Consider the following 21,818-nt stretch of genomic DNA (forward strand, 5'->3'; position numbering starts at 1 on the left):
ACATTTAGCAGTTTTCAAAATCTGACGAGGAAAGAGAGATAGATAAATTAGTGAAGATGTTAATTCATGCTTGCTGTGTAGAGTATACTGATAAGTTCATATACATAAAAATAAACAATTTATTGCACATGGACACACACAAGACAATGAATGAATGAATGAATGAATGAATGAATGAATGAATGAATGAATGAATGAATGAATGAATGAATGAAAACTTTATTTAACAGATTGCAGAATGGGTACAATACAGTACGGCTCAATACATACAATTGTTAAGGGGATGCAGACCTGAGAAAGACGTTTGTCTTGTTTCCATCAGGGTCCCCCATTTTCAATTCATATAGACATTTATGACATACATAACATACATGACATTTATGGCATAGGGACATATAGGTATTTAGTACTGATACATTTGTGACATAGGCGGTATTCAAATATACAGTACTGTTACCCCTAGATGAAACATGTTTACATATAAGATAAATAAATATATTTTAAAAAGTTACTTCCTACACAAGTTCAAACATTATATATTGTAGGACCCTTTTAGTTGAGCAGCCTATAACTGCAGTAGTGTGCCAGTGTGTTTTGGTGTTGTGCGGTAGTACCGTGTTGGGGGCAACGGGTCCTGCAGGGATGCTGTGGTTTCTGCATGTTATCAGGTTCAAAGCAGCCTCCTCCCTCCCTCCCGTCTTGAAGTGAGGGCAGAGCTTGTGAGGTGATGCCAGCTCTTCTTCTGATTATTTTAAGGGCATGTTGGATGGAAACAGAAGACGGATAACATGAAGTGGATAACTGGGAGATGTCTTTCTAGTAAGTAAATATTACTACAGTCGGTTTAGTTTGATTAGTGTATGGAGCCCATTTGTATAGGGACACAGGGGAGAGGGCGGGTGCGCTCTCTGAAGCCTGAATACAGTGACCTCTAGTGGCTGTGATGCGATTTCGAAACATTCTGTTATTAGAGAACATTTATGCATGTGAAAAATGTATGGGCCTACTATAATATTTTAAAACGTATTGATGTTGTATCTTCCGTTCACTCCGAACATGACAAGCAGAGGGCGACTATTCAGTACAGTGGAAAGCTCCTTGCACTGACACCACTTTGACAACCTAGGATGGCTTAGAGTAGACGACAGAGTACAGCAACTTGCAATGGGCCTGGTCTACAAGATACACTACACGACCAAGGTACCCATGTACATGTCAAAATACTTCCCAAAGGTCAGTGAATACCACGTTCACACCAGAGCAAGCTCCACAAATCATGTTAAACCCAGATTCGGCTCAAACAAGGGACTAAACACGTTTTGCAATTATGCCACATCAATGTGGAACGCCCTACCCACAGCTGTAAAGGAATGTGAATCACTACCCACTTTCAAAAACACTCTCAAAGAACACCTACGGGAGACTTCAATTTGAAACTGGCCCCTGTAAATGCCCTAACTCCTAACCCAACCCCCTCCAATGTACAGTAAATGACCAAGTATGGTTGTCAATATTCCAATGTACAGTTTTGCTTGTACAGTTGTAGTGTCCCCCACCCACCCAACCCCCATAGTGCCAAATTACAGGTTTATTATGTACCATCAGTTTTATTTTTATATATATATTTAGTGCATGTATGACGAACACACCAACCAAGTAATAGGATCATATTCGCAAAATAAAATAGCAGGCACTTTCAAATAAAAATGTCACTGTCCCAAGTCATCTGGTCAAATAGCTTTAATGGCATGGACAACAGGCAGGTTGCCTAAGCCCAGTTGATTGCTTGGTGTATTTACAGTAGCCTAATCCATGCGTTTCACATTGAGGAAGAGAAGGTCTATTATATGCATGGGTGGGAATATTACCTTGGGAAATACAAACAAACACTTTTTTCAGAGACAAATGACAGCCCTTGATATTCCTTGCCATGACAATAAAAAAAAGCCAACACACAAAAGATGAAAACTATCCAACCAGATATTGTTGAAAAAGACTAATGCTAATAAAAATATATTTACAAAATAAGGTAAGACCTAAAAAATAATTAAGTCAAATACCTGCACACCCTCCAAACTTGAGCGTTTCCGTCATTTTCAATACATTGGTTTACAGAAGCAATACAACCAACCTCACTGACAAAATCTATTTAAAACTTTCACATACAAACACCAGTACATCCCCAGATGTTTCCAAACCTCAAGAACCTTATTTATCCAATCAGTCTATTAAAAGGTGAATATATTTATGTGAAAATAAATATTACTATGCATTAACTGTTGACATTTATTTATTGATACATAAGAAAATTTTACTATAGAAGGCAATTCTGGAATTCAGTTGAGTGCATGGCTCCCATTGTGACTTGGCATTTTGATTTATGAATTTTCAAAACAAGCTTCATTCTTAAAATTGACACAGATAAACAAGGTTCTACCGTCATGTGAATAACAACATGATGGGAAATGCGCTTATCGTTTTCTCCAGTCAGACAAAAAGATACGGACCAGCTAACCTAGCTGTTGGCCAAAAACACCTTTTTAAGATAGTTAAGCTAGAGTTTTAAGCTAAGCTAGTGGTCCGTATCGGCTTCCATTCATTTGTGCCAAGCTATGGCTTGCATGCAACTGGATAACTTTCTACTGAATACACAGAGGAAATTGGCATCCATCTCCTTGTCGGACTCTGGAGAAGACAACAAACGCATTTCCCATGATGCTGGTGTGTTCCTTTCAAATCCAAAGTCACTACTTGCCAACATTCCAACTATATGCCTACATCCAAACTGAGCCTGCAAAACATGCATCATCTCTTTCTACTGATTTTGAAATGGAAGCATACAGCCCGATTATAGAAACAAATGCCCTGTTGAATTCATTTGACGTTTGAACACACCGAGGTGTTTCGGAGCTTCAGTCCACTATAACTTCTATTAGGGCTGGGCGATATGGCCAAACATTTTATCACGATAACATTTTTCATATCGTTCGATGTCGATAATTATCGATATTTTTATTGGTATTTAAAAAAATAAGTATTATTTAAACAACAAATGTATGTTTATTTTGCAGCAATTCTTTGTCATTGCCGCCATCTTTAGTGTTACAGCCCCTCACACTCCAGTTCTCAGGCTGTAGCTGGTTTGAAAGCGAAAGTACAGTTTTATTCTGGCTGTGGCTCCAGGGGAGTTGAACAGTTCTGGCTCTGCTAGTTTCTTTTCTATCTTTTGGCGCTTTTTTGGTGGACAACCCAGTGACTCGCGACTGGAGACTAGCTCTGCTAGCACACATAGCCTACTGTGTACAGACGGTTTCAAACTGTAATTTAAATTAGAAAGCAAACTAAATAAATAGACAAGAGAAAAAGAAATCTCAATTTAGTCAGTATTGTCATTTGGACAAGCAACGCCATTACTTTAAGTAGCAAGAAAGACAAGTCTGTCCACTGTCTGGTTTTAAAGCTGCCCTGTTGCAGGCCACAATACAAATGTATATATATATAAAAAAAAAAATTATATATATTATTATCGATATTATTTATATCGCGATAATTATCTATATCGTTTTATCGCCCAGCCCTAACTTCTATACGAGTGATGTTTCCAAGGCGAGTGAAAGAACAAGGCTCTGTAGAGTTTAGAGTTCAGAGGGAGGCTGGTGTGGGAACGTTGAGGCTGGGCCAGGAAGGGCTACGCTCAGGGCTTCCAGAGCTTCAGCAGGCCGTCTTCACTGTACGTGGAGATTAGGTTCTGGTGGGGGTGGTGGGCAATACCAATCACATCCTTCTCATGGACCTGGGGAAGAGAATGCAGGACATGATCAAGATTGGATGTTTTGGAGGTCAAATTCAGGAATCCATCCATTCCCAGTTGCAATATCAATAGTTCTGTTGGTTAAGATTCATATCTCTCGTTGTTCCTAAGCAATGGTTATTCCTGACCAATATTTCTTGTTATTCCTAAGCAATGGTTATTCCTGACCAATATTTCTTGTTATTCCTAAACAATGGTTATTCCTGACCAATATTTCTGGTTATTCCTAAGCCATATTTCCATTGGTAAGGAATGGATGGTTACAAATTGTCCTCAATGCAGCACAGATTTACAACACCATCACACTTAAAAAAAAAAAAAAAAAAAAAGGAAAAACCAAGAATAAGTGTGCAAAATGTGAGATACCAGGACCAATCCTTAAATATTGGCAACTTGTCTGTTTTGGATGGTAAATGAGGCTACATTTTATTAGCAGGACATCTTGGGGTCACTGGACACAAATTATTTAACAATATCCCACACCAATATCCTAGTCTAGCCTGGTATCGGCCTGGTATCTGATTTGTCTGTTGACTGCAGGACGTACCGTGAGGGTTCTCTCCAGTTTGCCGGTGACAGTACTGAAGCAGTAGAGCACGAAGTCTTCTCCCACGCAGTAGATCCACTCGCCACGAGGAGACAGGGTGCAGCACACAAAGTCACCTCCCTCCCTCTTACCGGAGCTGAAACTCCTCACAATCTGGACACAACAGGGGACAAGAGTGTCAAAAGACAATGTCATTCGATACCACAGCATTTTTTCAATTTGATTGATTCAATACCATAAAAGTATCAAATTTCGATACCCAGCCCTAGTGGTAGCGACCACGGCTGAATGAAAATAGCAGAAATACTGCCACTGTTCTAACCCCAAATGCTAATGTATGAACAGTGTTCTGTGGGAGTAAACATCCTCTTGGCCACTGATGAAAATATGCCACCATCATTTCACACACAAGAACCCCCAAGAGAACCAAACACAGAGCGCCGCAGTACTAATCCTGTGTAGTCATGACTCTCCGAGAGAGCTTGGGGACAGATTTGAGATGATTAAGAATGTTGTATATTATGGATCAAGATTAGTGTTTAGACTACTGGCTAAGCCTCGCAAAGCAATGAAAATTTACAAGCGGGGATGTGATCAGGACAACATGGAAGATGGGGAATAAGGGAATCCCTTATGCGTCCCAAGAAAAACAAAACAATAAAACAGAAATCCCGTGTAAAGACGCATAGCCTAAATAAATGAATTAATGACTAAACAAGAAATACCTTACTCGCAGTCGTCTGCCTCTGCCAACCAGTAGGGGCTTAAGAGTAGGAGGTGGGGCAAACAGACGAATAAAAGGGGATCTCCCCGCTGAGTACAATGATACCACCAGGAAGTCTCTACAACAAACAGTGCATGAGATATGAAAGGGGGCGGGTTTAGGTGTAGGGGGCGGGGGGAAACACAGAGTCCAACGGCCAAAAATGCATCAAATAATCGGATGAAGGCAGAAAAGCAGAAAGTGTGTGTCGAATTTCTTTTTGAAATCATGATGAATAAAAACCTGTTGGCATATCAACGTTTCTAGAAGGGATCAGGCGGTCATCTCGTGACAACGAACAGCTTCTTACTACTGACCTGTCCCTGCATGTTCATGATGACGACGGTGTTGGAGCGGTTACACACTACGAAGTGCTCCGGGTTCTTGGGCAGCAGGATCACGTTGTTGACGGTGATGTCTGTGCCGGCCGAGGTGCCCAGGGACTTGAAGGTGTTGGTGCACTCGGAGGTCTTCATGTTCCAGACCTGGTGCACACAAGAGGACAATGTTCACCGATGGAGCAAATTACACACAGGTTTCCAAAACACATTGAAGGGATACTTCAGTTTCTGAAGAAGTTTGTTCATTTGTACTTCAGTTTCCCTAAAGTGTAATGTTAGCATCGTTAGCATTCATCACTGAAACCATGGGACAAAGCTAGCTGAGCTAGATGATGAATAAAACTGATGCAGAGTTGAGTTGATTTTATCTCAAACAATCAACCATATAAAAACACAATAACAAATTATAAACTAAAGAAACAAATTTAAAATGAAATCTTACATTCTTCATTAAATGATAAACAAATGAGTTCGAGAAGGAGCAGAAGGAAGCAAATGCTTATCTAGTCCTGCCCCTTTCATTCTCACAATATCATACATAAACTAAATATCTTACAAACCTAAAATATCAAACAAAATAAACATACAAATTTAAAATGAAAATAACCCAAATAGAAATTAAAATATATAAAATAACAATTTTAGAGCTCCTCATTTTTGTACTCACTGAGTTTTCCTATATCTATTTTTGAACTGTACAATGTTCTTGCTCATATGTGTTTCTTCATTTAAGCCATTCCACAGGATTACACCACAAACTGAAATACACAAACCTTTAAGAGTAGTGCGGACATAGGGTTGTTTTAAATTACAATTCCTTCTTAAATCATATTTTCCCTCTCGATCCCTAAATTCTTTTTTAATATTACCTGGCAGAACATTATTTCTTGCTTTGAACATAATTTGTGCAGTTCTGAATTGCTCACATTACATTTTAGGGAAACAAGGATCAAGGGTCCGGTTAAAAATAAGTCATACAACAAACACAGCATCTTTATGAGAGTTTTAATTAAAAGAAAAATATATTTCTCTACCTTGACTGTACCGTCGGAGGAGGCGCTGATGACGTGGTGGTTGTCAGGTGTGAAAGTGGCTTCGTTGACGAATGAGGAATGACCGCGGAACTCTTTCAGAGACTTGCCAGATTTCAGCCCGTGGACCCTGAGACGACACAAGACAACATGATGATGGGGGACATCCTAGCAGTCCAGTGAGCTGAGACACATACAGGGAGATGCACTGAGAAGGTTCTCTTTTGCGCCTGTGTGTGTGGAGCCAATTTGATATGCATTTTTCCCTACCCATAGTTCAAGTTTGTTTTTATTTGTCACATATAAACGTACATGTACTTCACAGTGAAATGCTTTGTTCTGTATGAGCCCCTGAGAATGTGCTTCATACAGTAAAAAAGTAAAGGAGGAATAACACTATACAATATAATATACAAACTAAAGTACAATCTAAGTACAGTGAAAGACAATGAGGTACAAAATGTTTAAGGCAAGGTGCAAATGAGGAATGAATGTGTTAAAGCAGGGGTGTCCAACCTTTTTTGAACCAAGATCTACTTTTTTATTTACCACCTAGCCCGAGAGCTACCAGCCAAAATTGTATATTGTAAGCCGTCATTTGAGGCTTTATAAAAGCAGCATAATGAACACAAATCTGTCAGTGCCGAGTCTGACCTCATCTTAAATAACAAACAGCATTGCTTGTTGTAGTTAACAAGGAGAGGAAGAGTTGATTTAGCAAAATAATTTTTTTTTTTTTAATAATCGAATTTTATTAATCAAGATCTACTTGAAATCAGCCCGCGATCTACCTGTCGATCGCGATCGACTGGTTGGGCCCCGCTGTGTTAAAGTGTCTAAAGTGAGTGTTAAGGTGAGTGTTTGTTATATCGACCAATACTGATACGAATTGGTGTTAAGAATGTTTTGTCCAAAATTAACATAGAAAAACAGGTTACGCTTTTCAGACCAGCCTATAATCAAGTGGTATCAGGTGTAGGGATGTGCGTGAGTAATGGATTCCTCGAGTACTTTCGTTTCAGCTGAACTCGAGTGGTTTACGAGGGAACTTGACATATTTATTTATTTTTACATTTTATTTTACATGTGTATATATTTTCAAATGTTATCACATGTATGTGAAACAACTATGTGAATATAATATTTTTTTGATGCAAGTGCTTTTGATTGGCAGCATGATTGAGCTCAAACTAACACATTCACATAGCTCAAAGACGATAATCATTACATGTTTCGTTATGTCAGCTAAGTGCAGTGATGTCTGCAAGTACTTTGTAGAAATAGAAGGAAACCTGGGTGTGTGTTAATTTAATTAGGCACAATTTTGTTTTGATTTCACTACCGCTATAGGCCTACATTGTCTGTCCGACTTTGTGTAATTATAAATAGGCCTATAATTTCATTTATTTTTGGTTAGAGTTTGTTAGTTCAGTTGTGAACAAATTATTAATACCAAATGGTAACTGTGACTGTTCGATTAACAATAAGCATTTGGCATCAGATATATTGCAGCTACCATGCTCTTTAAGATGCATTCTAAAAATACTAAACTAATACTCGAGTAATTCACTTGATCACTATCCGGGGAAACATTACTCATGCCCGTCCCTAATAGAGGGTAGGGGAATTAGAACGACGACACAACCATGTAAATTAAGGAGAAACTAGAAGGGCACTCAGGGGGATGCCTAGCATGCCGAAAAAACAATGAGCATCTCTGGTGGTAAGCACAAGATTTAAAGAGGTCCTTCTGCCACATGTGAAAAACTGAAATTCTACAGATGTCGATTAAAATCAAGTAATCCTATGAAGTGAAGGAATGGAAAATAAAAGGGAGAGAGAAGTTGTGTGGTAGCGTCAGTCTCACCTGATGGTCTGGTCGAAGGAGGCACTGAGGAGCTGGCTGCTGTCTTTACAGAAGCTGAGACAGGTGACTCCTTTACTGTGAGCACGCTCAAACCTCCTCAAGCACTGTCCGCTCTGGATCTTCCACACCTACACACACAACATTAGAGTCATCTTCAAATGTTGCACAATAGGCGAAGAATCAACCAATATGAAATATATTTAAAATTAAGATACAACATGAAGTAAAATGTTGAGGTCACAATTTGACATTTAAAATGTAATCACTGAGAGCACACCCACTACACAGCTTGGTTTGATTCAGAAAATACAAATGTAGTTTAAAAGTCGTAAACAATTAAAAATTGCAGTAGCCATACCACCAGTTAAACCGCAGGTAAAATGTTTTATTGTGATTGTATCTAAACGATGCCCATAGCTGCCACAAGTTCCTCAAAGGACGCCGATGGGTCTGAACCGCTGTGGTTCAAGACGGTAGAAAGACTGAAACTGTGTGAACCTTAATCTTGCCGTCCTGGGCTCCGGTGGCCAGCATCTCTGTGTCACGACTGAAGCACATACACAGCACCGCGTCGTCCATCATCATGAAGTTATCCTGCGCCTGGTACTTCAGATCCTGATACACACAAACAAACACACAGAATATCATTCATATCATGTTATCTGGAAAATGTAGACCATTTTGCGAGGAAGATGAGCATATTTAAAATGCCAGGCCCAGGCTAGATGAAGTGTATTCAAATGGTTTGAAGCAAACAATAACACCATTGAGCTTTAATGGCATATAAATAATAATAATAATAATAATAATAAATACGTATGATACTGTATTGTGCGCTATATCATATCACATTATATAATCATATTATAATTCATTTGTATATTATATTGAACTATATTTGCAGTATGTACTATTATATTATAGTACATGTATATATCATGTACTATATATCTCACATCACATTATATATGTGCTGTATACACTATTATGTACTATATACTATTATATACTGCAGGTATACTATACTGTAATGTGTACTATATGTGTGCACTGAAATGTGTACTATATGTATCTACTATTGTATGTATGTAAATGAAAAAAAAAATGAAACGTAAGTCTTCAGGGGTAGGGCCAGACAAGCCTAGTGCTTCTCCCTAGCCCTTTTCGGACAATTGGACAATGCTGCAATAGCAGCTGGTAAAACGTTGGTGATTTATGAAATGGCCGTTGTTATGTGTCCAAAGCACGAAATAAAAAATAACTGAACTGAACTGAACATCAGTGAAACGAGGAGAGTGGAGAGAGCACGACGCAGTGCACGTGAAGCCCCTGTGTACCTTTCTGATCTTGCCGGTGGTGAAGTTCCACACCTCGATGAAGCCGTCCACAGAGCCGGTGACCAGGTACTGACCATCGGGGGAGAAACGGGAGCATTCCACGTGGGACTTCTGACCGAACTGGGGAGAAGAGCAATCAGAGTCAATATCCAACATGCACTATAGTGACCTCTGGGGAAAAGATTTTGTTAATGCACTTTGTTTTGGTCCGATGCGTGGGTTGGAGTCGAGGGTGGATGTATGAAGCTACAGTACAGTATTTATTTAATCTAATTAGTGTACATACTTGACCACATCGTGCACAATTGTACAGCGCTGGCCTATTTAATTTTTATTTATTCTATTGTGCTTCCATTTTAATTTAGTTTATATTCCATTTTATTTTACCGTAATTGTTTGTCCGTTAATGTTGCACCAAACGACCAAATCAAATTCCTACTTGGCAATAAAGACCTTTCTGATTCTGGTTCTGTATACGTGCTCAACATTCTCTGCTACCAGAAGGTCTGTGAATAAATTAAACTAGTGTGTTGGGTTTTACAAGTTTTGTTTACAAAAGGAACACACCAACATTATGGGAAATGCACTCACCGTCTTCTCCAGAGTCAGAAAAGAAGATAGATAGCAATTCCATCTCTGTGCATTCAGTAGAAAACTATCTGGCTGCAAGCTAGCAATGGAAGCAGATACGAACCACAGGCCTAGCTTAAAACACCAGAAGAGGTGTTTTTGGCCAACAGCTAAGCTAGCTGGTCTGTATCCACTTCCATTCAATTGTGCTAAGCTAGGCTAGCCTGCAGCCGGATAGCTTTCTGGCTTCTCACTCTCATTTATCCCCCCATTGACTGTATGTCACACATTAAAACAAAGTAAAAACCACCAATATTGCATTCTCTCTGCAATATCAATTGGATATAGTGCTCATTGAGATGCAGGCAGACGGATACCTTGATGTGTCTGCTGAGCTGGGTGGGGAAGCGCTCCTCCTCCACATCCTTCACAGCAGCCTTTCCTCTGAACAAGTCAATGGTCATACCAGGAGGCAGCAGGCCCTGGTGCTGCTGCCACTTCAGAGACTGAGGGGGGAAACAGAGAAGGAAGAGGTGAATAATGTCTGTGTACAAGACTTAATACATGCCACTATGGAGACTGAGGAGGCAACAGAGAAGGAAGAGGTGAATAATGTCTGTGTACAAGACTTAATACATGCCACTATGGAGACTGAGGAGGCAACAGAGAAGGAAGAGGTGAATAATGTCTGTGTACAAGACTTAATACATGCCACTATGGAGACTGAGGAGGCAACAGAGAAGGAAGAGGTGAATAATGTCTGTGTACAAGACTTAAATACATGCCACTATAGAGACTGGGGCAGGAAAGAAGGGTGAGGAGACATGGTTTGGTGAGTAACGAGTAATTGGCACAGGGGCCTGGTGACCTCTACAACACACCTGAACCTACATACATTCAAGATTTTGCCTTTATTTCAACCCAGGAATAGACCAACATATACAAGCTGCTTGGTTGCAACAAAGAACCAGAAATAGTCACGTGTTTTCCAGGTCACCTACCTGTCCGAGCAGAGCCATGAGACGGGAGGGTGGCACCACACTGACCTCCCCCGCCAGAGCCTGGGCGATGGCCGCACGCCGCTTCTCCTTACTGCTCCCGTCGGGGTAGGCCTGGGAGCAGACGACGACAACAATAGAAATATATCCAACGAGTACATCTGCTCAAGTATGATAAATAACATGTTGATCGGACAGCTGAGTCCGAACTGCGTGCTGCTAATGTTAAGAGTGGTATCAAAACAACTCTCTAATGCCCTAAAATAATATTTCAGATCTCAAAAGTGTCACTCACGATACCACTATATCACTTCATAACCATAAATTCATCTATATAGCATTGATCTTTTCTATATTCATACCGCTGCTCAGTGTGTTCATATGGTTGATCTGTTCTATATGCTGCTCAGTGTGTTCATATGGTTGATCTGTTCTATATGCTGCTCAGTGTGTTCATATGGTTGATCTGTTCTATATGCTGCTCAGTGTGTTCATATGGTTGATCTGTTCTATATGCTGCTCAGCTGCTTGACACAGCTCACCCTGCTTCCCTGAGGTTCATTACCAATTGAAAAGCTCTGACTCACCACTGTGAGTTATACTCTCTGGTAGGATGGACTGCAGGATCATACATCAGTAAACATTTATATATATATAAAAAGGCAATTATTGGTCTGCTCCCATCCGACCGATGTGTCTTCATCACACAGAAAAGTGCTGAGCGGTACTCTTTGTGTTCTCAGGACTTCTATCTGTCCCAACTGCCCGTACGGAAATTGGAAAAATAACCGAACGCACCCGGGCCAGCACACCACCAGTAATAACCTAAGAGCTAGTGGGAAACACGGCCATTCAACACAGATCCATCCCACAACGCTTTGCTTGCAGTGCGTTTCAGGGATTAGTCCTTCACTCACAGGGCTGTCACTGCTTCCCAAAATCCGGTTTGAATTAATCCAAAGTAAAACACGATTTGTTCGAAATAATTCAAATTTGTATGTAATCAGAATACTCTCATATATAAATATATATACCCCCCCCCCCCCCCCCCCCCACCATAACCCCATGCCTTTTCATAATCGCAAGCAATAGCAGAACAGTTGTCATCAGTTTAATAGTTGTAGCTGCACAGTGCCTCTGGACAGCACATGCCAAAGAGAAAGATGGAAAGGGGGAGAGATGGAGCGCTAGTAGCAGGCACTTAATTTGTTTTACAGTCTGAAACACTCATAATGATAAGTAATGGTGGACATAGCCCCTGTAGTGAGTTTTGTGGCCATATGATTTGATCAGTTTGGATGAACTCGCGCAGACCCAGTGCGCCGTCACCTGATGAGCAGTGAGGCGGGGAGATCATAGAGAGAAGGAGATGTGCAGAGAGAGAGCGCACAACACCAGGGAGCAACGTGCCTGATCATCAATGAACTACTATCGATTTTGAATTCGATCACATCATTAAGAGTTTGAACACTTTAACATTCCGAATACCATCAAAACTAGCTTTAAAGTCTAGCTAAAAAAGTGGACAAGGGTCAGGTTAGGATAAGAGTCCAGGCTCCTGAGGCAGATACTTTACAACCTAATGTCTGCTCTTGTTTGACCTAAATAGTTTTTTATTATGCTTATTGTAATGTTTTTATTGAGATGTGATATTTGTAGGATATCAAGGAATCAACATTTGTATACAAGTTTCCCACTACAGTGCTCGCTGCCGTGCCCTAAAGTGGTCTGCACACGGCGGGCGACCGACGTCGCCTGGCGATGTGATCACCTGTCGCTCAATGACAATCGCTTAGCCCCCCACACCAGAGGCGACCGTTCTCAGGTATAATGAGATGCATAAGCTATGTGTCGCTCTGTTTAGCTGGGGGTGTTTCCCCACGGGAGATATAGGAGGACGGACCGCCGGCCGGGACCGGACGTTAGTTTGTCGTGAAGCGAGCGTATATATAATTAGCAGGTAGCTGTGTTGTGCGTTACGAGAGAGTATTAACCTGTAAAACCCATATTGAGCTGGAATTAAACCACCATATACGATTACAACCTCTCCTCCTTCTTCCTGACATTACTGCATGCCTGATCGCTACGATACGTTCACTACCACCGATTGGACAAGTATTGTTATGCAGCTGCTGAAAGTGTTTTTTTTTCACGGAAGACGCAAACTGTTTTATTCTCAACCATAATTTTCTTTGGACAATAAACCTTACAAACTACATCAGCTGCAGCCTGGACATTAAACTCTGTCAACATCCACAACTTATTTTGTTACCCGAGTATTAAAACACTAGTAGGTGCATCGTGGGGCATTGTTCATTTATTAGTAATGACAAGCGGCCGCCGGCCACTATAGCTTCTCAAACTAACGTTATTTATTTAAATTGTTCCCGTTAATAATAATGAACATAACCTTATGTAGCATGGTAATAATACGTAGATTGATCAATGAATGTATTGATACATTAAAGGTGTACAAATGATACACCAGTAGAACTTCTGCAGTACTTCTACTGTAGAAGTCATGTTATTTCCTCATTGTCCTTGTGCCGTCGCCTCCAAAAATAGGATCGAGGCGATATTTAGCGAGGCGACAGAAATATCTGCGCGACTGTCGCTTCAAAATCTCCTGCCGTGTGTTCTCTCATTCATAACAATGGAGGCGATACAATTCTGCCGGTCGGCTCGCTAAAAAAATCGGTCGCCTGGCTAAAATCGCTCGCCGTGTGGGGACCCCTTAAGGACCGCAATGGAAATAAGTGTAACTTTTTTGCATAATCCTGATGAATTTGTATGCAAACCATGTGTATTCTTAATTTGTTGAATAAAATAAAATCAACGTTTGACCAGGTTTGAACAACAAAAGGAGGTTGACACAGCTCTATTCACTCACCTCCCGGGGGTCGAAGTAGGAGCGCGCCAGCAGGTTTTCCAGGTGGATGTACCTCTCCGGCTGGGTCTGCTTCAACATGATCATGGGGTCCGTCTGCCTGAGGAGGGAACGGGCCGCACCCAGCTCTCTCAGCTCAATCAGCTCCAACACAACCTGGGAACGGAACACAATACCAGCCCTTTAACCATCTTCCACCACAGTTAACAAATCCCATAGAGCTCCGAGGCTTGGTTAAATCCAGCCGTGCCCGTTTCACAACCTGAAAGTGTAATCCTTAAAAAAAAAAAAAAATCACACAAAACTGCAAGTGGTCAGAGAAGAGGTAATAACCTCACTACTTTGGTCGCGCCGATGGCTCTAAGTTGCGATATTCAGTAAATTGTTAAAAGTACAATGTTTAGGGCGGCTGATTGGTGCAGTGGGCAAGGCACTCGCCACTAACGCAGGAGACGCTGGGTTCGAGCCCAGCTCTCGGCGTTGCTACCAGCTGGCCAGTCGTTCATAATAACATAATTGGCAAGTGTTAGAGGGTGGGAAAGCCAGTGGGTGGGGATTTGACATTGTGGACAGCGACTCCTACAGGTCGGTTTGGTGACGCCGGTACGGCGGAAGCAGGAAGTAGCGGGGGCAGCATGAGCCTCCCACTCGTTACTCCTCGCCACTGAGAGTTTGAGCTGCTGCGGTGAAAAGATGCGACAGGCTGCCTCCTCGTGTACCGGAGGGGACACGTGATGCAAGGCTTCTGTCCTCACTACAACCGACCAGTGGGAGGCATAGTCTAGCAACGTTCAAGACAGGGGAGGGAAGAATTGAATAATACGAAATTGGGATGGGAGAAAAATTGAAAATGAGGAGAAAAAGTGGTAAAAAATTTAAAAAGTACAATGTTTATAATCTCAGCATTGTTTGCATATGGCTTTTCCTCAAACTGAGCTACACAATCTGACATGTGTGATTGCATTTGCAAGTGACTGGCCATGCAGAAATGAAGTGACCAGGCAGGTGTCTTCAATTAGGGAAACCCATAGGAACCCTCATTTTTGCATGGTAGGTCACCTGAAAATGCAATCACGTGTCAGATTGCGTAGCTCAGTTTGAGGAAAATATTCTAAATATTGTACTTTCCAAACGATCAATGAATATTTATTTGTATCACGAGTATATTCATATTTCAACATGGGCCTACGGTGCAACCAAGGTAGTGTCATAACAAAGCCATTTTACATCACGCTCAATTGGCGAGCATTTGTTTTCTGGCCTATGATATTTTCATATGCTGTTGATCACAGTAGTGGTTGGGTCTAACAGCTAGCTAGGGTTTAGCTAAAGCTCACCTGCTCATAAAGGTCTATCAGCGTCTTGTCTGGCAGCTTGAGAGACTGGATGGCCTGAAGGACAGTGTCCCAGTGACCGCTGTTGATGTCTGCCACGAAGCTCTCGATACTGTCCACCGTGTTTAGAGACACGGTCGTCTCCTCCTGCAGGGTGGCTAGTGTCCGGTGGAGATTGTTCTCCTTCAGGTACTGCATTATCAGACGGATTACGCTGTTGATTTACAAACGTTAAGAGAGTCAGAGTTAGGAAAATGGATGAAGGGAATGATATGACAGAGAAATGTTTGACAAGTAGGTTAGTCAGGAGTTTAACATGTAGGCCAGTCAGAAGTTTAACATGTAGGCCAGTCAAGAGTTTAACATGTAGGCCAGTCAAGAGTTTAACATGTAGGCCAGTCAAGAGTTTAACATGTAGGCCAGTCAAGAGTTTAACATGTAGGCCAGTCAGGAGTTTAACATGTAGGCCAGTCAGGAGTTTAACATGTAGGCCAGTCAGCAGTTTAACATGTAGGCCAGTCAGGAGTTTAACATGTAGGCCAGTCAGGATTTTAACATGTAGGCCAGTCTAGCCCCTTTCGTGACTTTCGGTTTGCAAGCCTGGGGGTTTTGTGACCGCAGTCACTGGCTTTCGCATCGGGATCATCCAGGAAAACAACAACCAAGCGTGATCGCAGGGCTCGGGGTGTGTCAAAAATAGGGATGTCCCGATCGCCTTTTTTTTCTTCCGATCCGATCCCGATCATGTGATTTTAAATATCTATCGATCCGATCGTTTCCGATCCGATCTTTCACATTAGTAATCAATTTTGACGCATTTTTGTCAGAAACTGGCAGAGCGAGACAAGCCCATCTGTTGCCTATAATAGTCCGGGGCGCGAGAGCGGAGGCTTTTGTTATTACATTCACCCTGAGAAATGTGCTTCTGCTTCATATGAGAAATATTAAAAGTTTCAATATATGTTTGCACATTAGTACACATTCAGTGTTCGACTTACGTAATGGTCCATTCTGGTCTGAAACGCCGACGATAATCCTCAGTCACGTAACGTTATCCTCCAGTTGAAAAGTTAGTCTGAAAACTTCGCCTCCAGCCTGCTGCTTCATGAGTTTTTCCTCCACGCGGAATCTCCTCCTTTCAAACATTGCAACTGGCTTGACTTTCTATTTTAAAATGCTTAGTTCCAAACATCTGACATTAAGTCTAGCTGCTCAAGTCAGTGGATATTAACCGTGTTTCGGGAGCGACGTGTTGTTGTTGTGATGTGGTCGCGTGTAGCGTGTAGCGTCTAAATTAAAGGGAATGTTTGTTGCAACGGTGAAAATTAAAGGGGAATGTGTTTGTTGTGGATAATTATTCTGCTCTGTGTGACAATAAATACATTAATGATGATATATTATATGTAATTTAAAACCAAAACTAAGGCCTCCGTATGAGTTTAAGACGTGGACATGGTCATGTTTGTTGAATAAAATTTCTTTTTTTGACTGCCGATTTTTATTATTATTTTTTCCCGATTCCCGATACTCTGAAAAGCACGTGATCGACGCCGATTCCGATCACGTGATCGGATCGGGACATCCCTAGTCAAAAATATATCAGATCTGAATTTCAAAGATACCCAGCGTACAATATGGTTTTAACACAGCTTCACGATGGGGTCTGGAAGCTCGGAGTTGCTAATAAACAGTTTAAAACATTGTTACTCGACGAGTGGTATTTACAGACCGAACGTCCATCTCCGCCGTTGGTGTCACAGCGCATGCGCACCAGGCAGCTAATGCCGCGTTCACTATTACGTGGGAAGAAGCGGAAGAACCAGCTTCCGACTGGGAAAAACCATTCACGTCAGCCTCCTAGTGGTAATTCCTACTAGGACATATGGGATTTTTTTATAGACCCCGATATCTCCCACTTCGCGTCACGAATTGCGGAAGTATGGATGTGGGCGTTTCATCCATAGATATATATAATCAAAGCGTGAAGGCTTCCTAGTTGTAGCAACGAGATGTCCTCTGGTTCTTCCGCTTCTTCCCACGTAACGTGAACGTGGCATTAGCTGCCTGGTGCGCATGCGCTGTGACACCAACGGCGGAGATGGACGTTCGGTCTGTAAATACCACTCGTCGAGTAACAATGTTTTAAACTGTTTATTAGCAACTCCGAGCTTCCAGACCCCATCGTGAAGCTGTGTTAAACCCATATTGTACGCTGGGTATCTTTGAAATTCAGATCTGATATATTTTTGACACACCCCGAGCCCTGCGATCACGCTTGGTTGTTGTTTTCCTGGATGATCCCGATGCGAAAGCCAGTGACTGCGGTCACAAAAGCCCCAGGCTTGCAAACCGAAAGTCACGAAAGGGGCTAAGGCCAGTCAGGAGTTTAAACATGAATGAATGAATTAAAACTTTAATTAACAGATTGCAGAATGGAATGGGTACAATACAGTACGGCTCAATACACACAATTGTTAAGGGGATGCAGACCAGAGAAAGACGTTTGTCTTGTTTACATCAGGGTCCCCCATTTTCAATTCATAGTGAGGCCAGTCAGGAGTTTGACATGTAGACTAGTCAGAGTTGGGCTAATGCATGTTGCATCCAACTGTTTGAAAATTATGGAGCTTAGGTAATTGAGCATTGTCGAATGAATGATCATCAGTAGGTACATAGTTAGAAGAATACAGTTAGGTAAAAAATGCCAAAATAGTCCGGCATTCAAAAAAGACAAGTGCCAAGATAACATTAACAAGGAGAAAAGGACAATCATCTGCTCAAAGATATTCGCATTTCAATGTTAAAAGTTTCCTGCCCAGTCCGTGATTGATTGATTGAAAACTTTATTAACAGATTGCAGAATGGGTACAGTACAGCTCAATACATACAATTGTTAAGGGGATGCAGACCAGAGAAAGACTTTCGTCTTGTTTACATCAGGGTCCCCCATTTTCAATTCATCATAACATGACATGTAGACATGACATACAGATAGACAGTACTGCTACATCTATACATTTATGACATACCAGATTTGCAAATACAGTACTGTTTGTGATACGAAAAAAGTCCAGAAAAGAGAGTATATACATTTGACGTAGAAACTGTACATTGGAGGAGGTTGGGGGGAGGGGGACACTGTACAACTGTACAAGCAAAACTGTACATTGGAATATTGACAAGACCATACTTGGTAATTTACTGTACATTGGAGGGGGTTGCGTTAGGACATTTACAGGGGCCAGTTTCGAGGTGCACACACAGTACTAGGCTGGCTAGCACACCACACACAGTAGGCTGGCTAGCTAGGTGCATTTAGCTGTGTTAGCGTGTAGCTCCCATCATCCTTTTATAATAATAGGACATGGATAATCTACTTAACATGCATATAACGATAACATTACGACGGCATATAGTTATGGCCACACAACGATGATGTCTGTAAGCGGCCCAAGCTAAGCTCGCTAGCTAACATGGTTGACTTCCAGCGTTAGCTTTGCACTGAATGCTAACTAGCTTCAGTAGCCGATGTTGCAGGATGAGGTAGGCCACAGAAGCCCAAAAATGAGATAAAATACCCCGGAATAAGTTAGCAAATCACACCAGAATTGACCCATATCAGAAATTATTACATGGAATACTTACTCCGCGGATTCTACTTCCAGCGACATGGTTATTTATGTCAAAACAGTTGAGGAAAGTACACAGAAAAAGGCAGCGCACACACGCATTAACCACGAATGCAAACAAGGAAGAAGTGGGCGGAGAGAAAATACACATTTCAAAATAAAAGTCTGATAAAAAGAAACTAAAAACGTTCGAATGGCTCAGAAGTCGTGGAATTGCACATTTTAGTGACGTCGAAAATAGTAAGTTGTTATTATGATGAATTATATTTTTGTTTAATTTACCTTCTTACCACGTCAATAGATTGACCCATTCTGCAATCTGTTAAATAAAGTGTTCATTCATTCATTCATTCATTCATTCATTCATTCATTCATTCATTCATTGAACATTTTATTAACAGATTGCAGAATGGGTACAAAAATGCAGACCAGAGAAAGACTTTCATCTTGTTTACATCAGGGTCCCCCATTTTCAATTAATCATATTGACCAATTAAAGTTGTAATAACTATTTTCTGACAGTATTTCCCCACATTTTCAAAACTTCTTATGGCCCCCTACTTACTTACTTACTGTCTATAAAAAGGTCTCTACTCAATCATTCTTGTTTCACCAGCTGTTGTTCCACAATTCCCTTTCTTAGCTAAACCTGGCCCCTGCTTTAGTGCGCTATTTTATAAACTGTTAATTTTTTTTAGCTAATCTCCTAATTACATCAATATTGTGTTTGTAGGTGAGGTATTTTCCTACCTTGTTTGACAACCAGAAAATGAGAAAGTTGTAATTGTATTGTATTTTAAATCTTGAAATCTTGTAATCCATGCAATATCTAAAGTCCTAGACATTGCACATCAATCTGAAAGCAACATGAGTTGGCACTTGGTAGTACAAGTTTATTCATTTCATAATCAATAACTCTTCTTCTCACTCCCCCTTTCCTTCAATAATATCTTCTCTTGTTACAGTTACACGATAGGCTACTTTATCACATAAAACAAGAGGTTGACAAAATATTCTGTGATGGAGAAGCAATAGTTTGCAAAAAGTGAGCGGGATAGTGTTTTTCTTTCCTGAAAGTGAAACCTAATTCTTGCAGGCTATATCTTACAAGCAACCTTGGCCATAGAATAGAAATACTTTTTTAACCTGATATACGAAATAAGATAAGATAAGACATTCCTTTATTGATGGTATGAGTCTGTGGCTGAACATGGTCCTCATGATGTTTTACATAGGTTATTTATTTGGCCTATACATTGTGCAGATTTGGAAAAGCTTTAACAGCTTATAGCCAGTAACTTCGGATGCCAATTTATCTAAGATACTTCCATTGACCATTTTTTCATCAGAAATTGATGAAGCTCACTTGGTCTTTTTCAGAAACACCCTCACAGTGCTTCTCAGGTAGGCTATACTGAAACACCCTCATGGTCTGGGGACCTTCGCCTGCTTCTCAGGTAGGCTATACTGAAACGCCCTCATGGTCTGGGGACCTTCTGCCTGCTTCTCAGGTAGGCTATACTGAAACGCCCTCATGGTCTGGGGACCTTCTGCCTGCTGCTTCTCAGGTAGGCTATACTGAAACGCCCTCATGGTCTGGGGACCTTCTGCCTGCTTCTCAGGTAGGCTATACTGAAACGCCCTCATGGTCTGGGGACCTTCTGCCTGCTGCTTCTCAGGTAGGCTATACTGAAACGCCCTCATGGTCTGGGGACCTTCTGCCTGCTGCTTCTCAGGTAGGCTATACTGAAACACCCTCATGGTCTGGGGACCTTCTGCCTGCTTCTCAGGTAGGCTATACTGAAACGCCCTCATGGTCTGGGGACCTTCTGCCTGCTGCTTCTCAGGTAGGCTATACTGAAACACCCTCATGGTCTGCATTACTTACCTTTTGATGCTATGATGTTTAGATATGATAAGTACAGAAAATACAAGTACCTCAAATATTCCCCTCGCTCAAAACTGTATTTAAGTGTAGTATTTGAGTACACTACTTACTTTATTCAGTAGTGCTTCAGCTGAAACCCGGCCAATTTTCCGCTGTTAAATAATAACAAAACCTAACCTTCTTACTGTATTTTTTTTACTACTATGTACCCTACTACTATGTGACTATACTTATACTACTACTTATCATGCTTATATACTCTATACTACTATGCACTCAGAGTTTGTTACTATTTGACGAACAACACCACTGACCCTTAGCTGCCAGAGAGGTACCTCTCTTGCTGACTTGTTGTTCACCATTCTCTTCGGTTCAAAACAAACTCAGCAAGACCGACGGCTTCTCAGTTACAGTGGGTGACAATATTGTCACAAGGAAAGATCAAATTACCTACCTGGGTTCCATCCTAGAGGCTAATCTTTCCTGTGACAAAATGGCATCCAATGTAATAAAAAAAGTCAACCAACGAACTCGATTCTTGTACCGGATCTCCTCACTGGTAAACAAGAATACCCTGAAGACTCTGGCAGGAGCACTCATTCAAGGGTACTACGACTATGCTTGCACCTCATGGTACCAAAGCACCTCAAAGGCACTAAAAACTAAATTACAAACATCAAAACAAACTGGTCAGACTACTGCTTGACCTAACTCCTAGAACCCACCTCACCCCTGCCCACTTTGACAACCTAGGATGGCTTAGAGTAGACGACAGAGTACAGCAACTTGCAATGGGCCTGGTCTACAAGATACAC

The 21,818-nt window shown here is 41.3% G+C and overlaps 1 protein-coding gene across 1 annotated transcript; it reads right to left on the bottom strand.

Moving 5' to 3' along the window:
* Window positions 1-1,731: 1,731 nt before the first annotated feature.
* LOC311242665 (WD40 repeat-containing protein SMU1) lies at window positions 1,732-19,227 on the bottom strand. The gene is made up of 12 exons (XM_084331664.1): window positions 19,132-19,227; window positions 15,490-15,700; window positions 14,156-14,308; window positions 11,269-11,379; window positions 10,645-10,773; window positions 9,698-9,817; window positions 8,859-8,975; window positions 8,361-8,488; window positions 6,497-6,623; window positions 5,439-5,606; window positions 4,359-4,511; window positions 1,732-3,793 (listed from the first exon to the last, which is right to left on the bottom strand). Exons 1-12 carry the CDS (start codon window positions 19,155-19,157, stop codon window positions 3,695-3,697), a joined length of 1,542 nt encoding a protein of 513 aa, XP_084187790.1. The 5' UTR covers window positions 19,158-19,227; the 3' UTR covers window positions 1,732-3,694.
* Between the last annotated feature and the right edge of the window lie 2,591 nt (window positions 19,228-21,818).

This window comes from Notolepis coatsorum, assembly GCF_963971535.1.
Source record: "Notolepis coatsorum genome assembly, chromosome: 16".
NCBI classification, from domain to species: Eukaryota; Metazoa; Chordata; class Actinopteri; order Aulopiformes; family Paralepididae; genus Notolepis; species Notolepis coatsorum.

What these genes read in the sequence shown, in the direction of transcription:
- LOC311242665 (XM_084331664.1), bottom strand. Translation starts at nt 19,157, where the DNA reads ATGTCGCTGGAAGTAGAATCCGCGGA. An exon ending in CCACCGGCAAGATCAGAAAG is followed by an intron (nt 8,976 to 9,697) that starts GTACACAGGGGC and finishes TGTGTGTATCAG; the next exon opens with GATCTGAAGTACCAGGCGCA. An exon ending in AACTGGAGAGAACCCTCACG is followed by an intron (nt 3,794 to 4,358) that starts GTACGTCCTGCA and finishes TCTCTTCCCCAG; the next exon opens with GTCCATGAGAAGGATGTGAT.